This window comes from Embiotoca jacksoni, unplaced genomic scaffold (genome assembly GCF_022577435.1).
Source record: "Embiotoca jacksoni isolate LCO1_2020_lvr unplaced genomic scaffold, fEmbJac1.0.p SCAF_33, whole genome shotgun sequence".
NCBI lineage: Eukaryota > Metazoa > Chordata > Actinopteri > Embiotocidae > Embiotoca > Embiotoca jacksoni.
In genome coordinates, this window is record NW_027185385.1 from 1,873,957 (window position 1) to 1,900,489 (window position 26,533).

At 42.1% G+C, this 26,533-nt stretch overlaps 1 protein-coding gene across 1 annotated transcript in view; it reads left to right on the top strand.

Annotated features, from left to right (window-relative positions):
- The first annotated feature begins 484 nt into the window (after positions 1–484).
- Positions 485–26,533, top strand: part of sptbn4a (spectrin, beta, non-erythrocytic 4a) — a 28,625-nt gene continuing 2,576 nt past the window's right edge. Inside the window, exons 1-19 of the mRNA XM_069164994.1 lie at positions 485–745; positions 950–1,104; positions 11,885–12,148; positions 13,383–13,616; positions 13,810–13,899; positions 13,991–14,269; positions 14,352–14,482; positions 14,629–14,833; positions 15,731–15,976; positions 16,115–16,249; positions 16,544–16,785; positions 17,915–18,053; positions 18,188–18,272; positions 18,612–18,823; positions 20,753–22,176; positions 22,343–22,403; positions 22,505–22,773; positions 23,866–24,036; positions 24,297–24,339. Of these exons, the coding sequence (XP_069021095.1) occupies positions 982–1,104; positions 11,885–12,148; positions 13,383–13,616; positions 13,810–13,899; positions 13,991–14,269; positions 14,352–14,482; positions 14,629–14,833; positions 15,731–15,976; positions 16,115–16,249; positions 16,544–16,785; positions 17,915–18,053; positions 18,188–18,272; positions 18,612–18,823; positions 20,753–22,176; positions 22,343–22,403; positions 22,505–22,773; positions 23,866–24,036; positions 24,297–24,339 (4,353 nt within the window). The 5' untranslated portion in view covers positions 485–745; positions 950–981. The remainder of the gene's footprint in view (positions 746–949; positions 1,105–11,884; positions 12,149–13,382; positions 13,617–13,809; positions 13,900–13,990; positions 14,270–14,351; positions 14,483–14,628; positions 14,834–15,730; positions 15,977–16,114; positions 16,250–16,543; positions 16,786–17,914; positions 18,054–18,187; positions 18,273–18,611; positions 18,824–20,752; positions 22,177–22,342; positions 22,404–22,504; positions 22,774–23,865; positions 24,037–24,296; positions 24,340–26,533) is intronic.

Here is a 26,533-nt window from a genome sequence, read left to right on the forward strand (position 1 = left end):
TGATTGCACACACACACTCTCACACACACACACACTCACACACACACACACACACACACGCACTCACACGCACTCACACGGGAGCGTAGCTGAGAGGCAAGGACTGCAGCAGCATGCACCAACCGCGGCTGAGCTGTTCAGGGACTCGATGAAGGGAGCTGAGGAGATCAAATAGTGTACTATCTCACAGCAGGCTGCGTGTGCATCTTTGCAGCGGTGGGAACGATGCATTTCTAGAGCGGATAGCTTATGTTATCCTGCCTCCTCTGCACTGCCTCTGCATCCCATTCACCCTGCTCCTCCCACTCCAACTCTTCCTCCTCCTCCTGTCTACAGCATCATTAGACAGGACTACAGATTGACCGGGACTGGCGAGTGACGGATGGTCAGGTTTTGCCCCGGCTGAAGGATTCTGCTGTGGCTATGCTACATCTACATCTCCATCTTCACTGAGGGCTGGATTGTAACCGACATTCGGCTTCACTGAGGGCTGGATTGTAACCGACATTCGGGGCTGGAAGACGACCCACAACCTGCAAGGAATCTTGGATGTGTGTGTCATTCTTTACCAGTGTTGTCATTGGCGCATTTTCTCTTTTTCGCTGGTTGTTTTTGCCTTCTCTGAGACTGGCTAGCAGGCACTGCAGCATCAGGACCGCAAGACCCATGAAGTTGTAGGGCATGAGGACCCAGGGGCGACCAAAGGAAGGGCTTGAGTGCTTCCATTGCTACCACTGCTGCTGAGGTGCTTATCTTGATTTTTTTTTTTCCCCAGAAAAGGGTGTCTGGTGGGGGTTGGGGTGGGTGGTGACAGGTACCTAGGGCCCTGCAGAGCAGAGCGGGTGGCTCTTGCGTAGAGGAGGCAGGCAGGACGTCCTGTGGGAAAGGGGGGAAGAAGGGTTGGCTCGAGCGTTGGGCTCCTGATGGTGGCTATTTTTGTCTCCCCTAGCTGAGTGATTGGGACAGCGGGTGGAAGAGAAGATGCTTATGGCTCGAGACACGGCGCGGGATGAGGCTCAAAAGCTACACAGGAAGTGGCTGAAGCACCAGGCCTTCATGGCAGAGCTGGCCCGCAACAAGGAATGGCTGGCCAAGATAGAACAGGTGAGTGGAGACGACCAGGGGAGGATGGGGAGGGTTGTATGGGGAGGTCAGATAGGCAGAGCAGGTATGGGGGGAGGGGGGGGGGCATGGCGAAGAGAACACATGACTGAGACACAGTGGTGATGGTGGGTGTGGTGGCAGTAAGATGGAAGAGGTTAAAGTGGGTAAGATGTCATCACTCAGCGTTGGTTTCATCCGTTGGCTCGGGGACATCCTGAATTACATCCTCAAGGTTATGTTGCTGTCGAGGCTGTGATGTGTTCAGGTTCACAGGTGCTCCGATCCCTGTTGTTCTTTGGTCTTTCTGCACTGAGGTTCGGCCGGTCTGAATCTGATTTCTCAGTGAAGGAGGTGACAGTGAGTCTTCCAGAGGACATGGAAGCCCTCGCAGCAGTGAAGGCCACACACACAGAGGGAACGTGCACTCTTTCATTTCCTTGTATTTACACATAATACAGCTGATATAAGGACAGTTAATCATGAAAACAGTCTCAGGTTTGCTTTTTTTTTCTTTGCCCTGCATTCCCATCATGCTTTGCTGCCCTGACAGAGCAGCATCTCCTCCACACAGAATGTTCTCCATGCCCTCTGCCTCACTGAAGCTGCAGGTGGGCTCCCGACATGTGAATCGGTCCATCGGACTCCATTTCTGCTATTAGCACATTTGCATTGCTGCTGTTATTTGGGGTCATGTGACACGTCGATCTGCTGACGACAAACACAGGTGGAGAATACAAAGTTTGCATAAACCATCGTTTCTGCTTATGTGGTGGAAACGTGCAGTTTATCTGTTCTGTTCAGCTCAGTGGATCATCAGTGGACACGTAAGCTTCAAACGTATTTTAAACAGAATTGCTGACTTTACATGTGCACTGTAGGTGTATAATGATGCAGAGGAATAGATTTAGATTAAATAAAAGAGAATCTGGTTGAACCAAGAAGTGATCTTTTGCTTTCAGCACCCCGAGCATCACATGAACGTTCAGAAAATGTCAGACAGAAACCATCGTCTCAGCTGCACTCTCAGAATTCACCAATATTTTGATAAATATTTGAATCATTATTTTCTCATTGGAAAATGAAGGCCGGTTAATGAGGAGATTACTTCTGTCCTTTTTGTGCATGTCAGGGGCCGAAGGCTGCATCAGGCAAACGTCTCACCGTGCATCATCATTCATTGTGGCTCCCATCACTTCTCCTGTTATACCTGCTTCAAAAGGTGTGACTATGTTCACTGCTCAGAGACAAACCTTCTCAAATTGTTGCTGAGTTTATCACACTTTGACCTTGTATTTACATCTCTGATAATATCATGAGATTTTTTTTTTTACATTTTCTTGTGTATTAATCGTTATTTTTGTATTGAATACATTAAGAATTTCATTGGACTCTATAGATTTGTACATACTATTTTCGTAGAATATACTGTATTATTAAATATTCATGAGATGGCAGTGTAACTACTTATAACCACAGCCCTTGAAGGCAAGCCCTGCCACGAGGAAACCCTCATCAGCCATGTTGGTTGTGTGAAATGTGTTTTATGGTTTATCAGGTTATAGTTTGGCCTCTCCCACTGAGCCGCGATGCTAACGAGCTAACATGACTTCTGGTCGGTTTCATGTTTTTAACCGGTCTGTGTGTGCAGATACAGAAGGTTTGTGCTTCTAGTAAATGACACTTTATTTATATTTTCTTTATTTGCATACCTTATTTTAGCTCCCATGCAAGGTCTGTCACTGAATCCAAGCAGCCATATTCATTAGTTTTCTCACCAGTGTTGAATCTTGTGGTCTCAAAGTGAGGGATATTATGCTTCTTTTAATATTGCCCATTGAGCAACAGCACAGTATAATAATTCATTTTTCTCATTTCATCAACACCTGAGATCTTTTTTTCCAGTTAAAAGACAGTTAATAATCACATGTAGTGACTTAACTCAAATAGCACTGAAAACAATTAAATGTTGTCTAAAACATGAAGGATCATAGTACGCCTTATGGTGTTTTATTATTTTAGATGAATTAGATCAGGTTAAAAGACACCGGTACTGAACTTTGATACTTTTATGGCCCTGACTGAATTGCTTCAATATGATCTAGTTTAGAAAAATGCCTTTTCATTTGCGCACTAAATTTCAATACCTAACTTATTCCAGACAAATAAAATGCATAACAGTGAGTGACAGCGTTTAGCATACGTAGCCCACATAAACAAAAAGGTAAATCTTACATTGGAGCCACTTATTTCACTCTTTTCACATTAATCTGTGGCCACAGACTTGTGTGCTGCAGTGACTGCAGACTGGAGGCCTCTCTGTGTGCAGCTGGCTTCCTAGTGGAGAGCCGACATGTGAGGCATTTAGGGAACACCAGTAAATTGGATTATCTACCAAAAACTTGCATGTGAGATGTTTCTGTTCGTTTGTAAGCTGTAGTTCCAGAAATAAGATGGAAATAAGTTGTCGTTCAGGAACCCTATCAAGTCCAGATATGGGTACCAGTATTGTGACTGAATATTTTTTGACGATGCCTTGCCATAGATGTAGATAAACTAAAATCTCCCACCAAATATCCAGTGTTGTATGTTACTGAACTGCATATGTTCACTTCCATTTTCCATTTTGATACCTGTGGTGCTGAAATGATTCTCTAACATGAGGTACCAGATCGAACTATTTTGATAATTGATTTATAACTGAAATACTTTTCCTCATAAACATTTTGTTATTGCAGATTTTGAAATTCAAAGACTCACAGCTTATACGATAGATAGATAGATAGATAGATAGATAGATAGATAGATAGATAGATAGATAGATAGATAGATAGATAGATAGATAGATAGATAGATAGATAGATAGATAGATAGATAGATAGATAGATAGATAATAAAATAGATAGATAGATAGATAATAAAATAGATAGATAGATAGATAATAGATAGATAGATAGATAGATAGATAGATAGATAGATAGATAGATAGATAGATAGATAGATAGATAGATAGATAGATAGATAGATAGATAGATAGATAGATAGATAGATAGATAGATAATAGATAGATAGATAGATAGATAGATAGATAGATAGATAGATAGATAGATAATAGATAGATAAATAGATAGATAGATAGATAGATAGATAGATAGATAGATAGATAGATAGATAGATAAGATAGATAGATAGATAGATAGATAGATAGATAGATAGATAGATAGATAGATAGATAGATAGATAGATAGATAGATAGATAGATAGATAGATAGATAGATAGATAGATAGATAGATAGATAGATAGATAGATAGATAGATAGATAGATAGATAGATAGATAGATAGATAGATAGATAGATAGATAGATAGATAGATAGATAGATAGATAGATAGATAGATAGATAGATAGATAGATAGATAGATAGATAGATAGATAGATAGATAGATAGATAGATAGATAGATAGATAGATAGATAGATAGATAGATAGATAGATAGATAGATAGATAGATAGATAGATAGATAGATAGATAGATAGATAGATAGATAGATAGATAGATAGATAGATAGATAGATAATAAAATAGATAGATAGATAGATAGATAATAGATAGATAGATAGATAGATAGATAGATAGATAGATAGATAGATAGATAGATAGATAGATAGATAGATAGATAGATAGATAGATAGATAGATAGATAGATAGATAGATAGATAGATAGATAGATAGATAGATAGATAATAGATAGATAGATAGATAGATAGATAGATAGATAGATAGATAGATAGATAATAGATAGATAGATAATAGATAGATAATAGATAGATAGATAATAGATAGATAGATAGATAGATAGATAGATAGATAGATAGATAGATAGATAGATAGATAGATAGATAGATAGATAGATAGATAGATAGATAGATAGATAGATAATAAAATAGATAGATAGATAGATAATAGATAGATAGATAGATAGATAGATAGATAGATAGATAGATAGATAGATAGATAGATAGATAGATAGATAGATAGATAGATAGATAGATAGATAGATAGATAGATAGATAGATAGATAGATAGATAGATAGATAGATAGATAATAGATAGATAGATAGATAATAGATAGATAGATAGACAATAGATAGATAGACAATAGATAGATAGATAGATAGATAGATAGATAGATAGATAGATAGATAGATAGATAGATAGATAGATAGATAGATAGATAGATAGATAGATAATAGATAGATAGATAGATAGATAGATAGATAGATAGATAGATAGATAGATAGATAGATAGATAGATAATAGATAGATAGATAGATAATAGATAGATAGATAGACAATAGATAGATAGACAATAGATAGATAGATAGATAGATAGATAGATAGATAGATAGATAGATAGATAGATAGATAGATAGATAGATAGATAGATAGATAGATAGATAGATAATAGATAGATAGATAGATAGATAGATAGATAGATAGATAGATAGATAGATAGATAGATAGATAGATAGATAGATAGATAGATAGATAATAGATAGATAGATACCTTATTAATCCCTCAGAGGGAAATTTTTACGTGAACCTGAATGTCTTTCTCTTTTGTAAAAATGTCTGTATTATTTTCATTTATAGATAATTCAGGTGGGCAGTTGTAGTTGATTTGGTTTCTTAGTTTTCCAATCCAAAACACAACTTACTCCAAAAACACATTTGAGGAATTATAAATGGGAGAGCAGCGATAATAACAGAAAACAATTCTTTGCTTTTAAAGTAAAGTAAAGAGCAAACTTTGAAGGAGTATTATTAACATCTAATTATCTGTCTGCTTTCATGACTATAGTTCTCTGAAATATATACAGTACAGTAAACTGTACACGACTAAAATCTTTTCACCTTCTTGAACATCTCTTTAGGAAATTAATTTAACAATCATTTCCATTGTTACGTCAGTTTCATTCTGCAGCTACAATGAAGCTTCTACAGTAACCTGAAAATGTATTTTTATAAAGACATGAACATGTTCTAACCTGTCCAGGATGTTTGATAGTGAGCTACATGTCCTGGGACCTGCCATGCACTGTAACTCGGCCTTTTCTTTATTGTTGTTTTGCCTTTATGACCTAGTTTACAGTAGAGATACAGACAGGAAGTACGCTAAGTGGGACGGCTGCAACATACAACAAAAGTCGTGGACCAGAATTAAACCAACGACACTGCAGTGAGATCATTCTTCTACCGCTCGGCTGGTGAACAGCAACAACAGTCAACTTTAATATTAGAGGTTTCCAGAATGAAATCAGTGTGTTTAATGTTGTGGCTGTCATGTGACTGCTCTGAGAGCTCTCTACCTCGACTGACATCTCAGCTCCAAATGAAAACAGAAGGAAACAGGATACTGCTCTACTTCTGAATCATCAGCGCATTTCTATAACCTTTCATGCCAAATAAACTGAGCAGATTGACACTGAGTGCACAAGATGGCTGCTCCATAAAGATTGTGTCTTGTGTGCTGACTGGCGTGATTTCCAGTGTGTACGTCGTCTCGTACAGACAGTTAAAGAGGCCATCATGTCTCCGTCCTCCCACTAACATCACTTAATCAAGCCCATCGCCGTCTCTGGCGTTACCTGAGAGACAGAGAAGAGATAACGCTGCGTCCTGCCGCGATCGGAGAACTCTGCGTCCTTTTGGAAGGGTTCCCACCACGGCCCCTTACCTCTGTTCTCTCGCAGTACTTACTCAGCACATGAAGCCAGCCGCTCAGCTCCGGGCCGGCTGGTGTGTGTGTGGACGATCTGTGGGTGCTTCTCTGTTACAGCGAGAGGACTCTCGGCTGACCTTGTGCCAAGCCTCCCCGTGGGCTCAGGGGTCAGCGGCTCGCAAACACACCGACGGAGCCAAGGAGCGTGTGACTGGTGGTCGGAGATCAGCGACAGACTTTAAAAGAGCCTCATGGTACCCAGCACCTTTCTGCAGGGACCTGACATGTACATGCATGTAGTATATCTAGTATTTCATATTTACATGCATTAAATATCCAAAATGTTATGGACTTCTTCATATTTAACTGCAGCCAAATTTAAAAAAAAGATTCCACGACCGACTACTCCAGTAGATGCTCTTGGAGATGCATCAGTCCGTCTCCCATCAGGACTTCTGCTCAGCTGTAAAGGACCCAATAAATGATGGTGCTTTAGTTCCAGGGCTCTTGGACAGCTCATGTTGGCTCTCTGTGGTGGTTTACTCTGACTCAAGGCTACTGTTAATGTTGTTAATAACACCTGTGGTGGTGACTAGTATTACAGGTCCAAATGTCTGCTGTAAAAATTGACTATGTTTTCTGTATGAGGCACTCTGCTTTCAACCCATCTTTAAAATGGAAATGCAATTCATTATCTAAAATAGCTGGTCAATGTTTACTCAAACAAGTGGAAACTTTTTGTGCATTTGTAAGAACATACTGAATTTACAGCAATAGTTGGTGCTCTAGTTAGCGTCTTTAGCAGGGGTTTTTTTTTACACAATAACTTTGGACAAAAATGGAGCTCAAACTAAATCCTGCATCCTGCCCCTGTTTTAAAGTCTTAAAGATCTTGTTGTTTGGCGCTTTTCCACAATAGAGCTCCAAGCAAACTAACTGCAGCACAGAGGAAGGGGCTGCTGTATACCCTGCTTTGACTGCTTGGGATCAAGTTAATGCTTTTGGTCTTTCATGTGTTTCATTTGTTAATGATTTTAAAAAAAAAAGACACTGGTCCTCATTTAATTTGAGACATTGCTTGACATTGTCATAGCTTTGAATTAGTTTCACTGTTTGCAGTTTCCAAATTACTTTCATTTCTTCTTTATGAGAATCGTGTTTAACATCATATTGAACAACAAGAATTATACCTCACAGACCAGGTAAAAAAAAAAAGGTTTTCATTTTTAGTTTTCGATCCATCCATTTTCCCCAGGTGGCCAGTCCATTACAGGGCCAACATAGACAGACAGACAACTATTCACAGTTAGAATCAGCAAATAACTTCACCTGCATGTTTTCAGTTTTATTTTGAAATATAATTTCTGCTATTTTAATTTTGTGCCATTCAGAACGAACATCAAGGTCTTCAAGGGTAAATACATAAACTAAGAATAATCATTTCACAGTAGTTGGATTGTTTTAACCAAAACACATTATCCAGTTTGTATTCAAAATGTTATATTATTTTACTCTGTGATTTATTTGCCACCGACACGTGAAGTAGCGCTGATATGTAACCGGCTGTTAATCGAAATCTGCAATATAACAACACGCCCCACCTGTCCGAGGGGAGCACAGGTGTAACATGCTGTTAAATCTACTGGTACCAAAACTGTACATGCTGTTCAGGGGGATGTAATAATCGAATAGAGCCAACTGAGCACGCTGCATCGTATGGAGAGCTGTAATGCAAAGAGACGCAAAGTGGACCTGTACATACCAATGACTTTACTCTGTAGTGTTTACTCTCCAGCACTGACATCAGGTTATCTCTGTCTTTAATTAGGACACACCTACCAGAGGATTCGGTTTTGACTGCATTGGTATCTTGACATTATGAAGCACTCACATGCTTTACCTTTTAAAGCAGCTCTTCAGGGTCCACGTGGCCGCCGGGTGGCACGCTGGGCTGTCCTGTAATGAAACAGTATTTCTGATTATTTTGTGAGTTGTGCCTGTTTCTGCATCGTAACTGTATGTTGTCTTTATTTCATTTAAACTCCATATTTGCATACTTCTGTCACATGTCAGGTGGCGAAAGTGCTCTTCCTGCAGATCGTGGCAGCTGTCTAATGATATTAATAGTTGTATAAATGATGCATTCCTGGTCAAGTCTCACTTTAAAAATTAAATTTATCTCAATATCCTAGTTGTTGTTTTTTTTAAATTGCTTTGTATTAGTTATCTCAGTAGGTCTTGTCATGATGTTACAAATGTGGACATAACAGACAAAAGGCTCATTCAGCCACAACAGTGAACACGTTTTAAATGTGGTCAAATTTAACTGAGCTTGTTTGTAATGAGGCCACACGTTTGCACATATACATCAATATAATTACCACTTATTATAATATACCTGTGAAATATATGTTATCTTTATTTGTTACAAAATGTGTCATGTCATGCTTCATGCTACCACAGTATTGTGCAAATACTACAGTTTGCATTGTATTTACTATAACTGCAGCTGGTGTGACTTCTCAGAGCTTTTACACACTCCAGGGTTATACTAATTAAATGCATTCATTATTGCAATAAGTATTGCTGTATATGACCGGTCTAAAAAAAAGGTGTTGTAGCATCACAAATTATGTTTTGTGCTGTTTATTTAAAACAGTTTGGTTCCATCACACATTTTAAACACTCTAAAGTGACTTTTAATGGTTTGTAAAAAGTGTTAAAGCAGTAAAATTATGTAAAGCATCTTTAAAACAATATAAACTAATCGACCCACCCCCTGTTGCATTCACCTGCAGTACACACAGTGTTCATTTCTTTATGAAAACACATAAACATGCATCAGCCATCATATGTCAACCATCACGTTCCTATTTATTTACCTAATTTAGAGTTTAGTGTGCTTGTTTGCTTTTTTATTTGTGTTGCATTCATTGTCCTGATTTACCATCATTTTGAATTATAGTTGGGGATTTTTGTCTATCGCACTTTGTTTGACATTTTTCTCCACATAATAATAAAATAATATTTTTATGGCAACAGTTTTCATGATCTTGTAATGTAGAATAAGGACATATGTATCCTGCTGCTAGTTAGAGAAATACAACTGATAGCAGCATTTTACAGTAATAAAACAACTGCTGATACAAGGTACTGGTACATCTCTGCCTGGATGGAAATAGGACTTTTAGACAGAACATGTTATATCATACCATCCATTTATTCATATTGTAATTCAAAGAATATTATTATGAAAATCTCATAAGTGCAATGTTGAGGTATTATAGAGTTTGGCCCGGCTTTGTTTGTTGCATTGTAGCAGGTTGTTTTTTGAGGATTCATCATTGTTTTTTTGTGCTAGAAGTTTAAAACGAGATCTTTGATCCCGCCCACTATTTGATTCTGCTGCATCAGCATTAGGAGAAAGTCTGCAGAATTTGGCAACGCAATGCTGCCGTGATGCTCGAAGATGATTTATTTGCGGTAGCCATTAGAATATCGCACTATGTCAGCCGTGACTGCCTCGAAAATTCACTTCACAGATGCCCTTTGGATCCGACTGTGCCGCGGCTGTAGCTCACCCGCAGCCTCATCCCTGCTCCACAAACCTTTGATTCTTCCCTTCCTCCTTTCGTCTGCCTCTATCCTCTCTTCTCTCCACCCCCTCTCTGATTTCTGCTCCCTCTGCCTCACTCTGTATGTCAGTAAAGCCAAGAGAGAGAGAGAGAGAGAGAGAGAGACCTGCTTTCTGCTGGCTCTGCATTATGAGAGGGCGAGCGAGGCTGAGGGAAGACAGGAGGGAGGGAGGGAGGGAGGGAGGGAGAGGGATGCGAGAGAGTGAGCGCTAGCAGCAGTTAAGCAGAGAGCCTGTGCCAACAGAAGGAATGCAGCACTGCATTATGAAAGCCATAGGATATAGGTCCAACTCTGTGGAAGGGAAAAAGGAGAGAAGCAGGATTTTGTAGATAAGAGCCGTTGTACACATGCTTCTTATTATAATATGAGTAAATAATGAATACAGCAGAAAGGCTTCTTTTTTTTTCTTTTTTTTAAACATGTTCGGGGGCTTTAAATCATGGAGGTCTGCTGCAGATGCAGAACATTTCTAAATCTTAGATGGAAAAGACCTCCCACTCCCCTGAAGTCTGGATTTGGGAGGAGACTGGTAATAATTTGTTCCAGGGGAGAGCTTCCTTCACACAAAGGAAAACGCCACAAGCTTTGATCTCAGCGCATCTCCTCATCCAGATCATGTCATGAACAAAGCCCGAGATCTAAAGGGAGGGAAGAGGAGCAGAGGAGCACAGGCGAAGGACAGAGCAGGGGTTTATTAGAACTCCCCATGTATGATTTTTAGGTCAGCCCGAGGCCAAACTTTGCTCCATCCACCTGCCTCTCTGCAGGCGGGGGGGCTCCAGCCCTGGCACGCAGGGCGGCTGTGCCGAGCTATTTTGGGGACAAAAACGAATTTAGCCACTCACTTCCGAGCACTATGTTTTTCTCCCTGTTCCTTCCTGAAATCCCTACAGTTCCACAAGTTTATGGTCCAGCAGGCTTCATGTGTCTACAGCAGGTACATGTGCATAGGTTGAAAACATGGGTTTTATTTGAACATCACCTCCCCTTTAAAGACAATTGATAAAAAAGATTATCGATGATCTAAAAATCCTGACGATGGAAAAGAAACTTGATTTAGTGTGACTGTGAATTTCGAGGTACATTTTCTTTATGCTTGAATCTAAAATGGAGGACAGTTGAATGCAGTAGTTGTGCAGTTCACAGATTTCTGATACCAAGTAAGGCTACAGTCGTTTCAGCCGATAAGAAGCTTCCCTTCAAGCAGAACCTGACATTAAAGGAGTGAACGAGTGAGACGCAAAGAAACCACTCAGCCAAGAAATGACATTCCACATATAATGTAGTGTTTTAATAGGGTGGGTTCAACACTTGCAGAAACACGTGGAGACTTAACTACAAATTGATGCCATGAATTTGTCTTTTGACATCTGTGTTATGTAGTCTTCAACAACTGGTCCCTAACGCTTTCCTCTTCTGTCTCCAGGAGGGTCAGGAGCTGATCCAGGAGAAGCCGGAGCTGCGTCCGGTCGTGCAGCAGAAGCTGGAGGAGATCCGGGAGTGCTGGTCCGACCTGGAGACCACGACCAAAGCCAAGGCCCGGCAGCTCTTTGAGAACAACAAGCCCGAGCCGGCCATGAAGAGCTACTCGGACCTGGACAGCCAGCTCTCCCACCTGGAGCGTCAGCCCCCCCAGCTGGAGCAGGCACATCATCTGCCCACCTTCAATGAGCAGCTCCAGAAGTTTCAGGCGAGTCTCAGAGCTCTCCGGGGTCACTGAGAGGCTGGTGGTACCGTAAAGGTCCAAATGATGCTTTTACATACGAAAGCTTCATATCCTCTGTTCGCATTAGCAGCTGTTTACTCCCTCACCATCAAACCTTCTTTACTCTCCAACGAGGATGTTTAAGTCTTCTTCTGCTTCTGGTTCACCCTCAGACTGAATATAAAAGAGTTCGTAGCTTCAGGTCTGTAAAATGGTTCTGATCCAGAAGTGTCTTCAGCTGCAATACCAGCGAGTTCCACTAGAGGTCGGCTCCAAAAAGCCTCCGGCTCCATAGACTCCCATTCAACTTCTGTCATCAAATCCAAAGTGAATAAAATGTGTCCATCAGTTATCTCGGTGTTGTTAGCTGAAGTCACTCCTTCTTCTTAGTTTTCTGGAGGTCCATCTGAAAATAATCCCTCATTCATTAGAAAAGAAGATTCAAGAAGACCTGTTTTTGGGGGCGTGTCTGTTTGATTGACAGGCCTGCGGTGCAGTCAGGTTACAGCTATCGGTGGGCGGGACGTAGTATCGTCAGGTTTCCGATCAGATCGGTCAGATCCACCGCTGGCTCCTCCCCCAACTCATCCAAATATGGTCACTTCCTGCTCCAAACCGCTCACTGTACCATCTCGTGGTATAAAGTGGTATTGCAAGACAGGCCTGCCCAGCTGGTTACCAGACTGACTTCAGTGGATATCTCTGCAACATGATTCTTAGATATCTCACAAACATCAGCACTGCTGCTTCTACACATATCTGCCATTTTTAAATGTTTTATATTAAACATCTTACAGATTTCCTCTTTAAGGGCAGAACTACAATAAAAAAGACTCCACCCTTTGATATTAAATTCAACCAACAGGATAATTTCTCCTTCCACAGCACCTTTGTTCATGACAAAGGTTTGTATCACCAGAATGCTCTGATCTGACGTGATATAGCGAATGCTTCTGACAGACAGTATAGTTCAGCTCATTGTCGTTTACATAATTTCCCCCAGCTGTGACGTGTGTCCACATCAGCCTCTGTAGTGCCATGTTCTTATACACAAGGTTCAGTGGCATTAAAAAATGCACCATATGCTTTTTTTCATGAAGTGAGGCAGCCCGTTACATAACCCTGAAATGTTCAGATAGGAAAACAGCTGATGTTCTGTGTTTGTCCATCCTTCATGTGGCTGTAACATGACCTTCGCCTCCCCTCCCCTCCGCTGCAGGCCATGGAGTCTCAGATGGGGGACTTTTACAAGGATGTGGGAGAGCTGGGCAGCTTGCAGGGTCTCTGCCTGCCCCAGCGAGGGCTGACGGCAGCTGACAGGGAAGCCGGTGAACAGTCAGGCGTGGTGGAGACCCGGATCGTTCGCCTCATTGAGCCCCTGAAGGAAAGACGCCGCATCCTGCTGGCGTCCAAAGAGATGCACCAAGTCGCCCAGGACCTGGAGGATGAGATAGTGAGCCCCCCATTCTTTCATCTCAAGTGTTTCCCAAACATATTCCCAGTTTTTAAATCCCCCTCACTGGTATTTTATAATACACGATATATTTTAAAAATTTGAATTTAGAGGAATTAATGCAATTAAGCCACGGCTTCAGTGTTTGATCCAGCACGTAGATCATGTATTGACCCGACTGTTTGTCCGGCAGCTGTGGATTCAGGAGAGGCTTCCCCTGGCCTCCTGTAAGGATTACGGGAATAACCTGCAGAGCGTACAGCAGCATGTAAAGAAGAACCAGGTGAGTGTGAAGGATGATGCTCAGCAGTGGTCGGCTAACATGAGAACTCACCTTGCTCATCCTGGTACTCCACCTCTGATTGGTCCTGTAGACCCTCCAGAGGGAGCTGACGGGGCGGCGGGCTCGTGTCGAGGAGGTTCTGGACCGGGCGGGAATCATCGCATCCCTCAGAACCCCGGAGGTGGAGTTTGTGCGTGAGGGGGCGGGGCATGTGCGCCAGCTGTGGGAGGTCTTGCAGCTGGAGGCGGAGAGGAGGTCTGTGATGTTGGATGCCGCGCTACAGTCTCATCAGTACTACAGCGAAGCCGCCAAGGTGGAGTCCTGGCTGTCGGGGCAGAAGCTCCACCTGGTTAATGAGGAAAAAGGCACCGTATGTACACCTCTGACATCACACAGGTCATCGCGGTCAACATGTGAAATCTGGATCCTCACATTGTCCTGGTGTGTTTCAGGATGAGGTGAGCACCTTGCAGCTGCTGAAGACCCACCTGGCTCTGGAGCAAACGGTGGAAACATATGCAGAGACAGTCGGCATGCTGTCCCAGCAGTGCCAGCGTCTACTGGAACTGGGACACCCAGACAGGTGAGGCACGACACAAGTCCTCAAGAGGAGTAAACTCTTATGTTTGCACGCTGTAACTACTGTACAGGATTATTTTGGGGCAGCATTAACAATAACTGTTTTGTCTGCAGCTCTGTCACTCAGTTTTATCTCTCGGTTTCCAACAGTGAGCAGATCACGAAGCAACAGTCCCACATAGATCGGCTGTACGTGTCCCTGAAGGACATGGTGGAGCACAGGAAGACCAAGCTGGAGCAGCAGTACTGGCTCTATCAGCTCAACAAGGAGGTGGAGGAGCTGGAGAAGTGGATCACCGAGCGCGAGGCAGTGGCCAGTTCCACCGAGCTGGGCCACGACCTCGAGGACGTCACGGTCAGTAGGCGGCTCTACTGGAACCGCTGGAAATGATCAACTTTTCCAGTCTTAATCACGTGTGAGCTAACATCAGGACCCATGATCCAAATCACAGCAGAAATGTAAAATACAGTTGCATTTTTGATTTGATAATTACAATAATTTTGACATGAGACTGCAAAGATTATTCATTCTGAAAACTAGATAGACAAATATACATATCTTCTGTACATACACTGAAACGTGACTACAGAGTTTAATTTAGACACGTGTGGGTGCTCTCCATTCAGCTGGTGTGGTTCCTGTCCTCCCTCACTCGCATCTCCTCCTCCCCTTTCGGCTCCCTCATTTTTTTTGTACAAAATAGCGAAGTATGTTTTTATGTTTAGAATTTTTATGTTTTGAGTAAATTAATAATTGTTTTCCTTATCGATTAATCTGCTGATTATTTTATTTGATCAGTTAATCCTTTAGGCTGTAAAAATGCCCGTCGTGTTTTCATAATCAAATTCCAACCTTCCCTCGTATCAGCTCTCAAACACGTCTCATGAAGAATCGTGTTATTGGTGCTTCCTGTTTCCACCTGTAATTTTCCACATCTACCCTACTATGTTTATTCAAGACTATGAATATCATGAGCGCCTCAGCTGCCTGGCTGCTCCACCTTCTGTCCCGTTAGATCAGCTGACCAATCACAGAACAGATTCATTAAACAGAAGGACACACCTGAGACTCCTCGCTCCTCACTTCCTGTGAGACACATTTAATGGAGTGGAACTTCCTCCTCAGGTGATTTCTGGGTCACCAAGAAGGATGAAAAACTCCCTCTGTGTCAACAAATAGTTAATAATAAGCAGTGATTACGGTGCTTTATTATAAGCCTCTGTAAGGTTGTATGCTTCATGTGTGTTCCAGGTGCTTCAGGAGAGGTTCACCAAGTTTGCTTCAGAAACCAACAGCATCGGCCAGCAGCGCATGGAGCAGGTGAACAAGATGGTGAACGAGATGATCGACTGCGGCCACTCGGACGCGGCCACCATCGCAGAGTGGAAAGACGGGCTGAACGAGTCGTGGGCCGACCTCCTGGAGCTGATGGAGACCCGGAGACAGATGCTGGCGGCATCGCACCAGCTGCACAAGTTCTTCACCGACTGCAAAGAGGTACAGTCACAGCAGAATATCAGCGTGTGGCTCAGGTGTACCACGCTCTTCATCACCATTTCAGGTAGACAGTCTGGCCGTGATGCGCGGCTTCTATTTTTAAAGCGCTCGTGATGACAACGCTTTCCTGTGTTGTAGGTCTTGGCTCAGATCGCAGGGAAGATGAAGCAGCTGCCAGAGGTGAGGGCGTGCCAAGCCAACATCACCAATCCAGCCACCCTGCAGAGACTCATGCATTCCTTTGAACATGCCCTTCAACTGCTCGTTGCACAGGCAAGTGACGTGACTTCTCTCTCTGAGTCAGTCACACACTGTACTTTCTGTTCAGGAGGACCAGGATGAGTTGCATAAATTTCACCAAACGTATTTTAGAGGAAATACTGTATCATTGGCCCAACACATAAGACGGCCCTTAGAATAACAAGGTGTTTAAACAAAGGCCTCTTTTTTGTGTCAGAGTCCCACATAAATCTGTTAATTTTGTACAAACAGCCATTCATTCACACTGACTGTACTGACACTCATTGCAGCGTGTTGAAGCCAATAACCCGCTCTGTCTCGGTGCAGGTGAGGCAGCTGCAGGAGAATGCCGCCCAGCTGAGGACCATCTACGCCGGTGAGAAGGCCGAGGCCATCATGGTCAAAGAACAGCAAGTGATGGAGGCGTGGAAGGAGCTGCTGAGCTCCTGTGAGGCCAGTCGTGTCCAGGTGACTTCAGTAACCGACAAGGTGCAGTTCTTCTCGGTGGTGCGTGAAAACCTCATGTGGATGGAAGGCATCATGGGCCAGATAGGATGGGATGATCCAAGGTGAGACACCATTTTTTTTTTTTTATTCCACTGTTTGGAGATGTGTAAAATGTCTTGTGCAGGTGTGTGCAGGTTTAGAAACTGCATTCTGTGTGTCAGTGTTCAATGAAACTGGACGTCTCTGTGGTCTTGTGCAGTCCTTGTAGACTGAAGGTCATTATGTGTAGTGTGGAATTAGGCTGCTGTGCCGCTTTGACCTAATTTCATATGACATCTATTATTCAATTCATAGAATCAGGCTATTAATTTCACACGGTAATCACAGCCATTATTTGTTATTTTTCCAAACTAGTTCCACTGTGCAGCTTTCAGTTTACAACACTTCCACATGTGGTGTGAAATCTTTTACCAGATGTCGATATGAACATACAGCACGATGTATGTGTAGTGTGTAGGGCTGCAACCATAATTTCTTTCATTTTATAGTTGAAATGTTTAGTCGATTATTCAATTGACAGAAAAAGTATCTAGCTAATATTGTAATGGTTTATGATATTTTATAGTAATTGAGATTTATTACATTTCCTAGTGTAATTGTAAACAAAACAAAACAGCTCACCAAAGTTTAAGGTTTAAAATGTGTTTTTGATCATTGAGAGTCATTATGAAGTTGGTACATTTGTCAGCCATCGATATTTATGCAGTATAAACATCAATGGCCGGTGGTGAGTTTTACACCGTCTATTTGTGTGAGGATGGTGTAATGTGGTTCTGCTGGTGGAGCTCGATAAAAGCAAATCAGGGTCCACCAATCAGGATTCAGCCTCTGAACATCATGGATATTGTGTATAACATGTTTCATGGGAATCTGATCAATATTTGTTGAGATATTTCACTAAAAACAAAAAAAGTCACCAACATCATATGGTTCCATCTCTGCAGAACATAAATCCATCTAAGAGTTCGGACCAAACTGACCAACCAGCCAGCTGACTGACATCTATAGAGGCAGGTCACTGATGTGGCTTAACGTTCCAGACCATTAGTAGACATGACCAAATGTTTTAGCACTAGGACTGTACACAGTTTACACAGAAGTGGTAATATTTTACACCCTGCAGACACAATGATTCCCTAATTGTATTTGTTGCTTTATCTGATCTGAATAACCCGATCCATCCCTCCTCAGGGATCTGACGGCTCTGGAGGGGATGATGAAACAACATCAGGAGCTGAAGGCTAAAGTAGATGGCCGCAGCAAGACCATACAGCAGTGTGCAGATCTCGGCAAGATCCTGATAGCTGCAGGCAACCCTGCATCCGAGGAGGTCCTGCTAACAAACAAACAAAAATCTCACTGTCACATCTGTAACAAGAGATTAAAATACCTCATGCAATTACTTCATAACGATGCAGCAATATGTTGTTGTGGTCATGACGTGCAACCTGTCTGTCACCACAGATACAAGAGAAGCTGGACAGTCTTCTGACCAAACAGAAGGATCTTATTGAGAAATGGGACAAACACCAGGAGAAGTTGCAGCGCAGTGAGTAACCCAACGACTGTTTCAGAGCAGAGCAGCTCTTAACACAACGTTACGTTAAATGTCAAATGGACTCAGACTATAAACGCTTTTTCCACTTCGTCCTGTTATGTGCCGTTAATGTATCATGAATCATGTATGAATCTTCCTCTTGTTGTTGCAGCTAGCATTACACATTCCCTCCGACCATGACTTAAACAGGGATGAACATCCAAGCCAACACATAAAACATGTCACATAATGCACATAATGCACGCAAATAACAGATTTTTACTGGAGTATACGTAGAGCATGTTCTGTGGTGAAAGGGTAACTGTGCTGTCGGTCTGCTGTTACCTCCAGAGCAAGAAAAGTTCCAGTTTGCCCAGGACACGGTGAGGGCGGAGGCCTGGCTGAAGGCCAAGGAGCCGCTGATCACCTCCAAGCAGCAAGAAGGAGGAGAGGCCCAAGCCCAAACTGACGAGGTTGAGCAGCTCATCCTTCGCCACGAGGCCTTCCGCAAGGCGGCTGTAACCTGGAAAGAACGCTTCAGCTCCCTCCGCCAGCTTTCCGCAGTAAGCTTGACTGTAGATAAATGTTTAATCAGTTTGGTGGAGTCACAATTTAATGCTGCTACAGTAAAAAAAAACTTGACCTTGGTATGTTTTTTTCTTTGCTTAGCAGGCATGGGCTTATGCCATGAATTTGCATCATTACGGGCTTATATCTGTTTCATGACATGTACTGCATGCGGTGTACCCTCACTCATTGCACCCATCTGTCTTCCATACCACATTATTGTAGTAAAACATACAGTTGAAATGAACAAATCATTCCTTATTATTTGTTATACCTCTACAACCCTGTTTCCATAAAAGTTGGGACACTGTGAAAAATGTAAATAAAAACAGAATGTAATGATTTGTAAATCATGTAAACCTATGTTTAATTAAAAATAGACCAAAGACAACATATCAAATGTTGAAACTAAGAAATTGTATTTTTTTTAAATGAAAAATATATGCTCATTTTGAATTTGATGGCAACAACACGTTTTTAAAAAGTTGGGTCAGAGGCATGTTTACCACTGTGCTGCATCACCTTACCTTTTAACAACCCTCTGTAAACTTTTGGGAACTGAGGAGACCAGTTGCTGGAGTTTTAAAAGTGAAATGTGGTCCCATTTTTTGCCTGAAATATAATTTCAGCTGCTCAACAGTTCAAGGTCTCCTTTGTTGTATTTTTCATGTCCTGATGCTCCAGATGTTTTCAATGGGTGACAGGTCTGGACTGCAGGAGGCCAGTTTATCAGTGGAGAACCATGCTGTTGGAATACCTGTAGAATGTGGTTTGATGTTGTTTTGCTGAAATAAACAAGACCTTCCCTGAAAGAGACGTTGTCTGGATGGCAGCATATGTTGCTCCAAAACCTGAATATATCATTCAGCATTAATGCTTCCTTCCAGATGTTCAAGCTACCGATGCCATGTGCACTGATGCATCCCTGTACCATCACAGATGGTGGCTTTTGAACTGAGTGCTGATAACAAGCTGGATGGTCCCTCTCCTCTTTAACCTGGAGGATGCAATGTCTATGATTTCCCAAAAGAATTTCAAATCTTGATCCATCAGACCTCAGGACAGTTTTCCACTTCACCTCAGTCCATCTTAAATGATCTCGGTCCAGAGAAGGCGGCGGTGTTTCTGGATCATGTTTCTATCAGGTTTCTTCTTTAGAGAGTTTTAACCTGCATTTGTGGACGCAGCGATGAACTGTGTTCACAGACGATGGTTTTCACAAGTGTTCCTGAGCCCATGCAGTGATTTCCAGTCCAGAATAGTGTGTTTTTAATGCAGTGCTGCCTGAGGGCCCGAAGATCACCACCATCCAATATTGGTTTCCAGCCTTGTCCCTTGTGTTCAGAGATTTCTCCAGATTGTCTGAATCTTTTAATGATATTATGTACTGTAATTCTTGGCAATTTTATGTTAAACATTATTGTTAATTGTTGCACTGTTTGCCCAAACAGTGTTTCGCAGTGTGGTGAACCTCTCCCCGTCTTCACTGCTGAGAGACTCAGCCTCTCTGAAATGATCTTTTATACCCAATCATGTTACTGATCTGTTGCCAGGTAACCTAATTAGTTGGGAGATGTTCTACCGGGTGTTTTTTTACATTTACATAATTTTTCCAGTGTTTTTTGGACCCTGTCCCAACTTGTTGCAACGTGTTGCTGCCATCAAATTCCAAATGAGCATATATTTTTCATAAGAAAATAAAAACTTATCAGTTGTTATACATTTGATATGTTGTCTTTGGTATATATTTTCATAAAAATCTTGGTTTATGCGATTTGCAAATCATTGCATTCAGTTTTTTACATTTTACACAGCATTCGAACTTTTCTGGAAACGGGTTTGCATTTCTTGAGACCATCATTTGGTATCTGGTTTTAATTGGGTTTATGTAGTGCTATTAGTTATTTAGCTAACTCTCTCTTTAGGCTGAGAAGAAAAAAGAGGAAGCGAAAAAGACAACCCCACTCTCCAGTCGAAGGATGTTCCCATTATCTTGTCTGACTCCCAGTGTTCCCTCAACCAGTGCTACCTCTTCTTTCTTGAGGCAGACAATGCAGGCGCATATAGAACCCAAACCATTACAGAGCAGTTTGGATTTGGGTGCCATCCCTGCAACCCAGAGATTGTCTTCAACGCTAGCCAGCTATAACCCAGTTATAAATGGATCGGGCTACCACGGATTGGAACAGCAGTGCAGTGGGAAGTTGGCAAGCACCTCATACCTTGGGATGAACCACCAGGCAGCCGGAGGCGGAAGTGACTCTGGTTTCTCGGCGCTGACCTCCCACAGTGGTGGAGCAGACACCTCTACTTACCTTGGGATAAACCATCAAACTGCTGGCAGTGCCGAGAGCTCTGGGTACTTTGGACTGACGACTGGGTGTGTGGGTGGTGTGCAAAACCATCTAAGCAGTGGCAGGTTGGGAAGTTCAGGTAACCTAGCTCAGCAGCCAAGCAGCGGAGGTTTGGGAAGCTCTGGCTTTATGCCTCAACAAAACATGGGCAGTTCTGGATATTTGGGACAGCAGCCTAATTTGGGGAGTTCAGGATATTTGGCACAACAGGCTAATTTGGGGAGTACTGGGTATTTGGCACAACAGCCGAATATGGGGAGTTCAGGATACTTGGCACAACAGCCTAATATGGGGAGTTCTGGGTATTTGGCACAACAGCCAAATATGGGGAGTTCAGGGTATTTGGCACAACAGCCGAATGTTGGAAGTTCTGGGTATTTGGCACAACAGCCTAATACGGGGAGCTCTGGATACCTGGCGCAGAATTATCAGAGCCCGGGCGGACTGGGTAGCTCAGGCTTCTTGGCACAAAATCATTACAGCAGTGGAAGTCTGGGCAGTTCTGGTTACCTGGTGCAGAGTGGTGGCATCATGGACCCTAAAATGGCGTATGCATGGCAGCACCTGAAGGCTGACTTCATGCAGCCCAGGATAAACCACATCCACAAGGCTGTAAATCCCCTCCTGGAAGCCAGCAGAGTGCAGCGGGAGCAGTTCGGGGACATCCCAATGGCTGACATGGTGGGGCCAGAATCAGGGCTGGAGCTCCTCCACGGCCGTCTCCAGAGGGATCCCCGTGGCAGCCGCTCTGACCCTCAAATGGACCATCTGAGGCGAGAGAGGGAGTACAAGCTCGGTAGACAGACTTCCAGCGAACAGGAGATCCAGGCCAGGCTGAACGAGCTGCCGCTGATTGTTCGACAGGAGCGCTACCGGAGGCGCCTGGAGAGGCAGTCATCTAGTGAGCAGGAGGGGAGCGGCAAGCAGAGGCTGCAGAGACAGGACTCGAGTGACCTGGAGGGCTCCATTAAGGAGGGCTCTGACAAACGCTCAGGGTATGTGAATGAGTGGGGCTCATGACAGTAAAATTTAAATGATCTTTACAAAATGTGGCCTTACAGTTTGCCTAGTCATCACTGTCCTGCATAATCTTAATAATTTTGAAGGTTGCATAATGAAAGGGTTTGCTGTTTGGGTGACTGGTGTCTGCTGTCCCTGCAGGGAGAAGAGATCTACCATGGCAGAGATTGTAGAGCAGGTCCAGGAGAGAGAGGCAGCAACTGTGAGTCAACTTCCATCCAGTGTACCACCGTGGTGTTGTGGGAGTTCATCTTTCATGAGGTCTTGATGTAACATTCTCCTCTTTTTAATTGGCTTTCTTAGGCACGAGGAGAGCCTTATCGACCTTCTAGCAGCCTCTCAGCACCTGTGACCCGTTTTGACGGACGTCCTCGTGCCCGAGACCGTCCAAAACCTCGAAGGAGGCCTCGTCCAAAAGAACCTGAGGAGACTCGACGTTCTCGCTCAGCCCCAGCAACCGGTGCCCCAACAACACCCCAGCCGCCTTCACACACTGCCCAAAATGAAGGCTCCCTGTACCGCAAAAAGGCCACCAGCTCTGACCTCGAAGCTCAGCAGAGGAGCCCGAATAGGTACAGCCATCACTGCCAAATCATACAAAAGATGGATCATTTGCTAAACTTCTCCCCAAAACAACAATTGTCCAATCATAGTTTAGCTACCATAACTAGGCGGTGCCGTGGGCTCTAATAAGAGCAAGACTCCCCATTTAAAGATGCGGTCCGTTTTTTTCTAAAACCAAGAACACAAGAGCAAAATGGATGAAACAGTTCATGTATGAGCTCTAAGGTAAGATACAAATGTTAGCATGTCCAGTGAACTAATTTACAACCAAGGCCATGGAGCACATCGTGAACAATCTTTAGTGATTTGTGGGGTTATATTATGTTAAAAAAATAATCCCCACTCGGAGCCAGCATGTCCACAGTGTCTCTCCACTGTCTGTCCTGCACTTCAAACTAACGGTAGCTAGTTTAAACCCCAAAAGGTTTGATTGAACTACAAAGTATGGTAAGTTAGGCACCTGAACGCAGGACCCCAATCAAATATTGCACGTTTTCCTACCATACCCTCCTTCTATCCTACAAAAGAAGCGCACCACTCTTTTTAATGGATGCTGACTTTTCAGTCAGTAAATGAGGCTTTTGCTTGACATCAAGTAGCCTATGTACCTCTCTATTCAGAACCTTTTTAGAGCTGGAAATATTCAAACTCAGCCAGAGAGAGCAAACTTTGGAAACTAATGCCAGCTAACGCTAATCTGCCAGCAACAGCTGTAAATTCAGCTACCAAACTCGTTGGTTGTTTCAGCTTCTGTCAGTGTCCCTCTGTCAGAAAGGTCCCAGTTTCTAGAATTACTTAGGATTGGTAGACAGACTGTTATCATTGTAAACTACATGTGCTATGGAGGAACAGAAAGCTTGACAGGCATAGCAACAGTAACTAATGGGACTCAGTGTTATAAACTAATCCTATCGAACTAAATACATTTCTAAATCACTCCTTTGTTGTAGTAGCTTTGTAACGATTGTGTTGTTGGGTGTTGTGTCCATATTTGAACGTTATGCAAAGGAAGCTAAATCCAACTTGCCCAAGTTACCACTAGAAATGTATTAAATGTCATTCGGTTAAGATTTATGTAATGTGTCATTCTGATTTTACAGCAAGTCCTGGGTGCAAGTATATTGTGTGCTGAAAGAGGGACTACTGACCTTCTATAAGGATGCAAGGAACCACACTGCAACGTACAATGGAGAGCCTCCCGTTGACCTCAGTAACTGCTCATTTGATCCTTCACTGGGATACAAGAAGAAGAAAAATGTCTTCATTCTAAAGTAAGAACTATTTTATCATGGAAAATTTCAAATGATAATAACTTTACATTGTGAATTTACTGAGTGATCTTTAAATTGAAATATGCCTACTACTGAAATATAGTCATAATCTACGGCCTATTTTTTCAGATTCAAGAGAGAAAATGTAAAACACAGAATGTTAATTAAGTGTAATATTATTATTCATTAGAGAGGTGGTTAGAAGACAGTTAGAGTACATCAAAAACTGACAATCGCTCTTGATTTTTTTTCTGCAACAGAATAAACGATGGAAACAACTTCATATTCCATGCAAAAGATGAGGTAAGAACATTTAATACATGCATATTACAGGTTTTTTTTACACACCATGTTTAAGAGGAGCAGGCAGTCGGACATAGTTAATCTGCTTTATAATACCTATTAAAACCTCTTTTAGAACCTACGTGCTCCACATGTCATGCAGATTAAGCAATTCAATAAGGTACATGTATTAAGAGTTGGAGTGTGATTATAGTCAATACTTTACAGCAACAAATCCCATGAAAAATACCAAAACCATCAATACATATGCTGTTTCCAAAATAGTTGGGATGCTGTGTGAAATGTAAATAAAAACAGAATGTGATGATTTGCAAATAATGTAAACCCATATTTTTAACACCCCAAAGACAACATGTCAAATTTTAAAATTGAGAAATGTTATTGTTTTATGAAAAAGATATGCTCATTTTGAATTTGATGACAGCAACTTGTTTCAAAACAGTTGGGACTGGAAAAGCATTCCAGAGCGGTATAGTCTCTGAGCAGTTAAGATTCAACTCTTGACTGGGAGAGACTGAATGGGTAAATAGTGCAACAATTTAAGAGAAATGTTCCTCGAAATCTCTGTGCATCGTGATCCCTGGGCCTTTTGGCGGCGCTGCATTAAAAACAAACACACACTGTTGTGGAAATCACTGCATGGGCTCAGGAACACTTGTGAAAACCATCGTCTGTGAACACAGTTCATCGCTGCATCGCTTCTTTCACAAAGAAGAAACCAGATAGAAACATGATCCAGAAATGCAACTGCCTTTTCTGGACTGAGATGGACTGAGTTGAAGTCGAAAACTGCCCTGTGGCCTGACAAATCACAATTTGAAATTCTTTTGGAAATCATTAATGCCTTGTCCGCTCAGCTAAAAAGGAGAGGGACCATCCAGCTTGTTATCAGCGCACAGTTCAAAAGCCAGCATCCGTGATGGTATGAGGGTACATGAATGTACATGACATGGGTAGTTTTCACATCTGGGAAAGAAGCATTAACGCTGAATGATATATTCAGGTTTTGGAGCAACATATGCTGCCATCCAGACAACGTCTCTTTCAGGGAAGGTCATGCTAATTTCCTTAAAACAATGTAAAACCCTGTCCCAACTTAAAACCACATTCTGCACATATTCCAACAGCATGGTTCTCTAGTAGAAGAGTCCGGCTGATAAACTGGCCTTCTGCAGTCCAGACCTGTCAATCATTGAAACTGTTGAGAAGCTGAAATCATATTTCAGGCAAGAATGGGACAACATTTCACTTTCAAAACTCCAGCAACTGGTCTCCTCACTTCCCAAACGTTTACAGTGCTGATAAAAGAAGAAGTGATGCAACACAGTGGTGAACATGACCCTGTCCCAACTTTTTTAAAATGTGTTGCTGCCTGAGCATATATTTTTCATAAAACAATAAAATGACTCAGGTTCAACATTTGATATGTTGTTTTTGGTCTATTTGTATTTAAATATGGGTTTACATGATTTGCAAATCATTGCATTCTGTTTGATTTTACATTTTACACAGCCTCCCAAGTTTTTGGGAAACGGGGTTGTATCCTACTAAAAAGTATTGATACTTAACATATTTTATTCCTCTGTACCATCAAGCTCCATTGTTGTCCAGACTCTATTAATACACCAGTGAGGTAGCATGTTTCTTCATTACCATGACCATTTATTTGACTCCATCCTGTAGACACCATTTTGGTACTAGTCCCTTACAAATGCACTACATCCTTCAGTTTCATTGAGATTTGTTAAAAACTAGTGTCCATCTGTTTTAGGAAATTATCTTATTTTAAACAAATCGAATTTTATATTTGCGCGAGATGTTTTTCACAATTTACGCCTTCATGGGGATTCATTCAGATCTTTATCTTATGAAAATAAATATCAACCATGACATCAGTTTGTCTATTTTTAATTTCCTTTTTTTGTAATCCTCAATTAGATTCCAAAAATAACTCATGATAGAAGAAACATATACTGTCTGTCTGGACATGTCTTCAGATATCAGGAGAATCTGGGGGGAATATTTCACTTCATACATGGATCCTATATTCCTTACTATGTTTAGGTGTTCAAGTGACTAAACACTTAGCACATAGAAACTTCACAGCCTCATGTCAGTGGGAGAGTTTTTAAAATACTTCAAACACGAACGAAAGGTCAAGTGACGTCTCAGGGTGTAAAGTAACTAAGTAGAT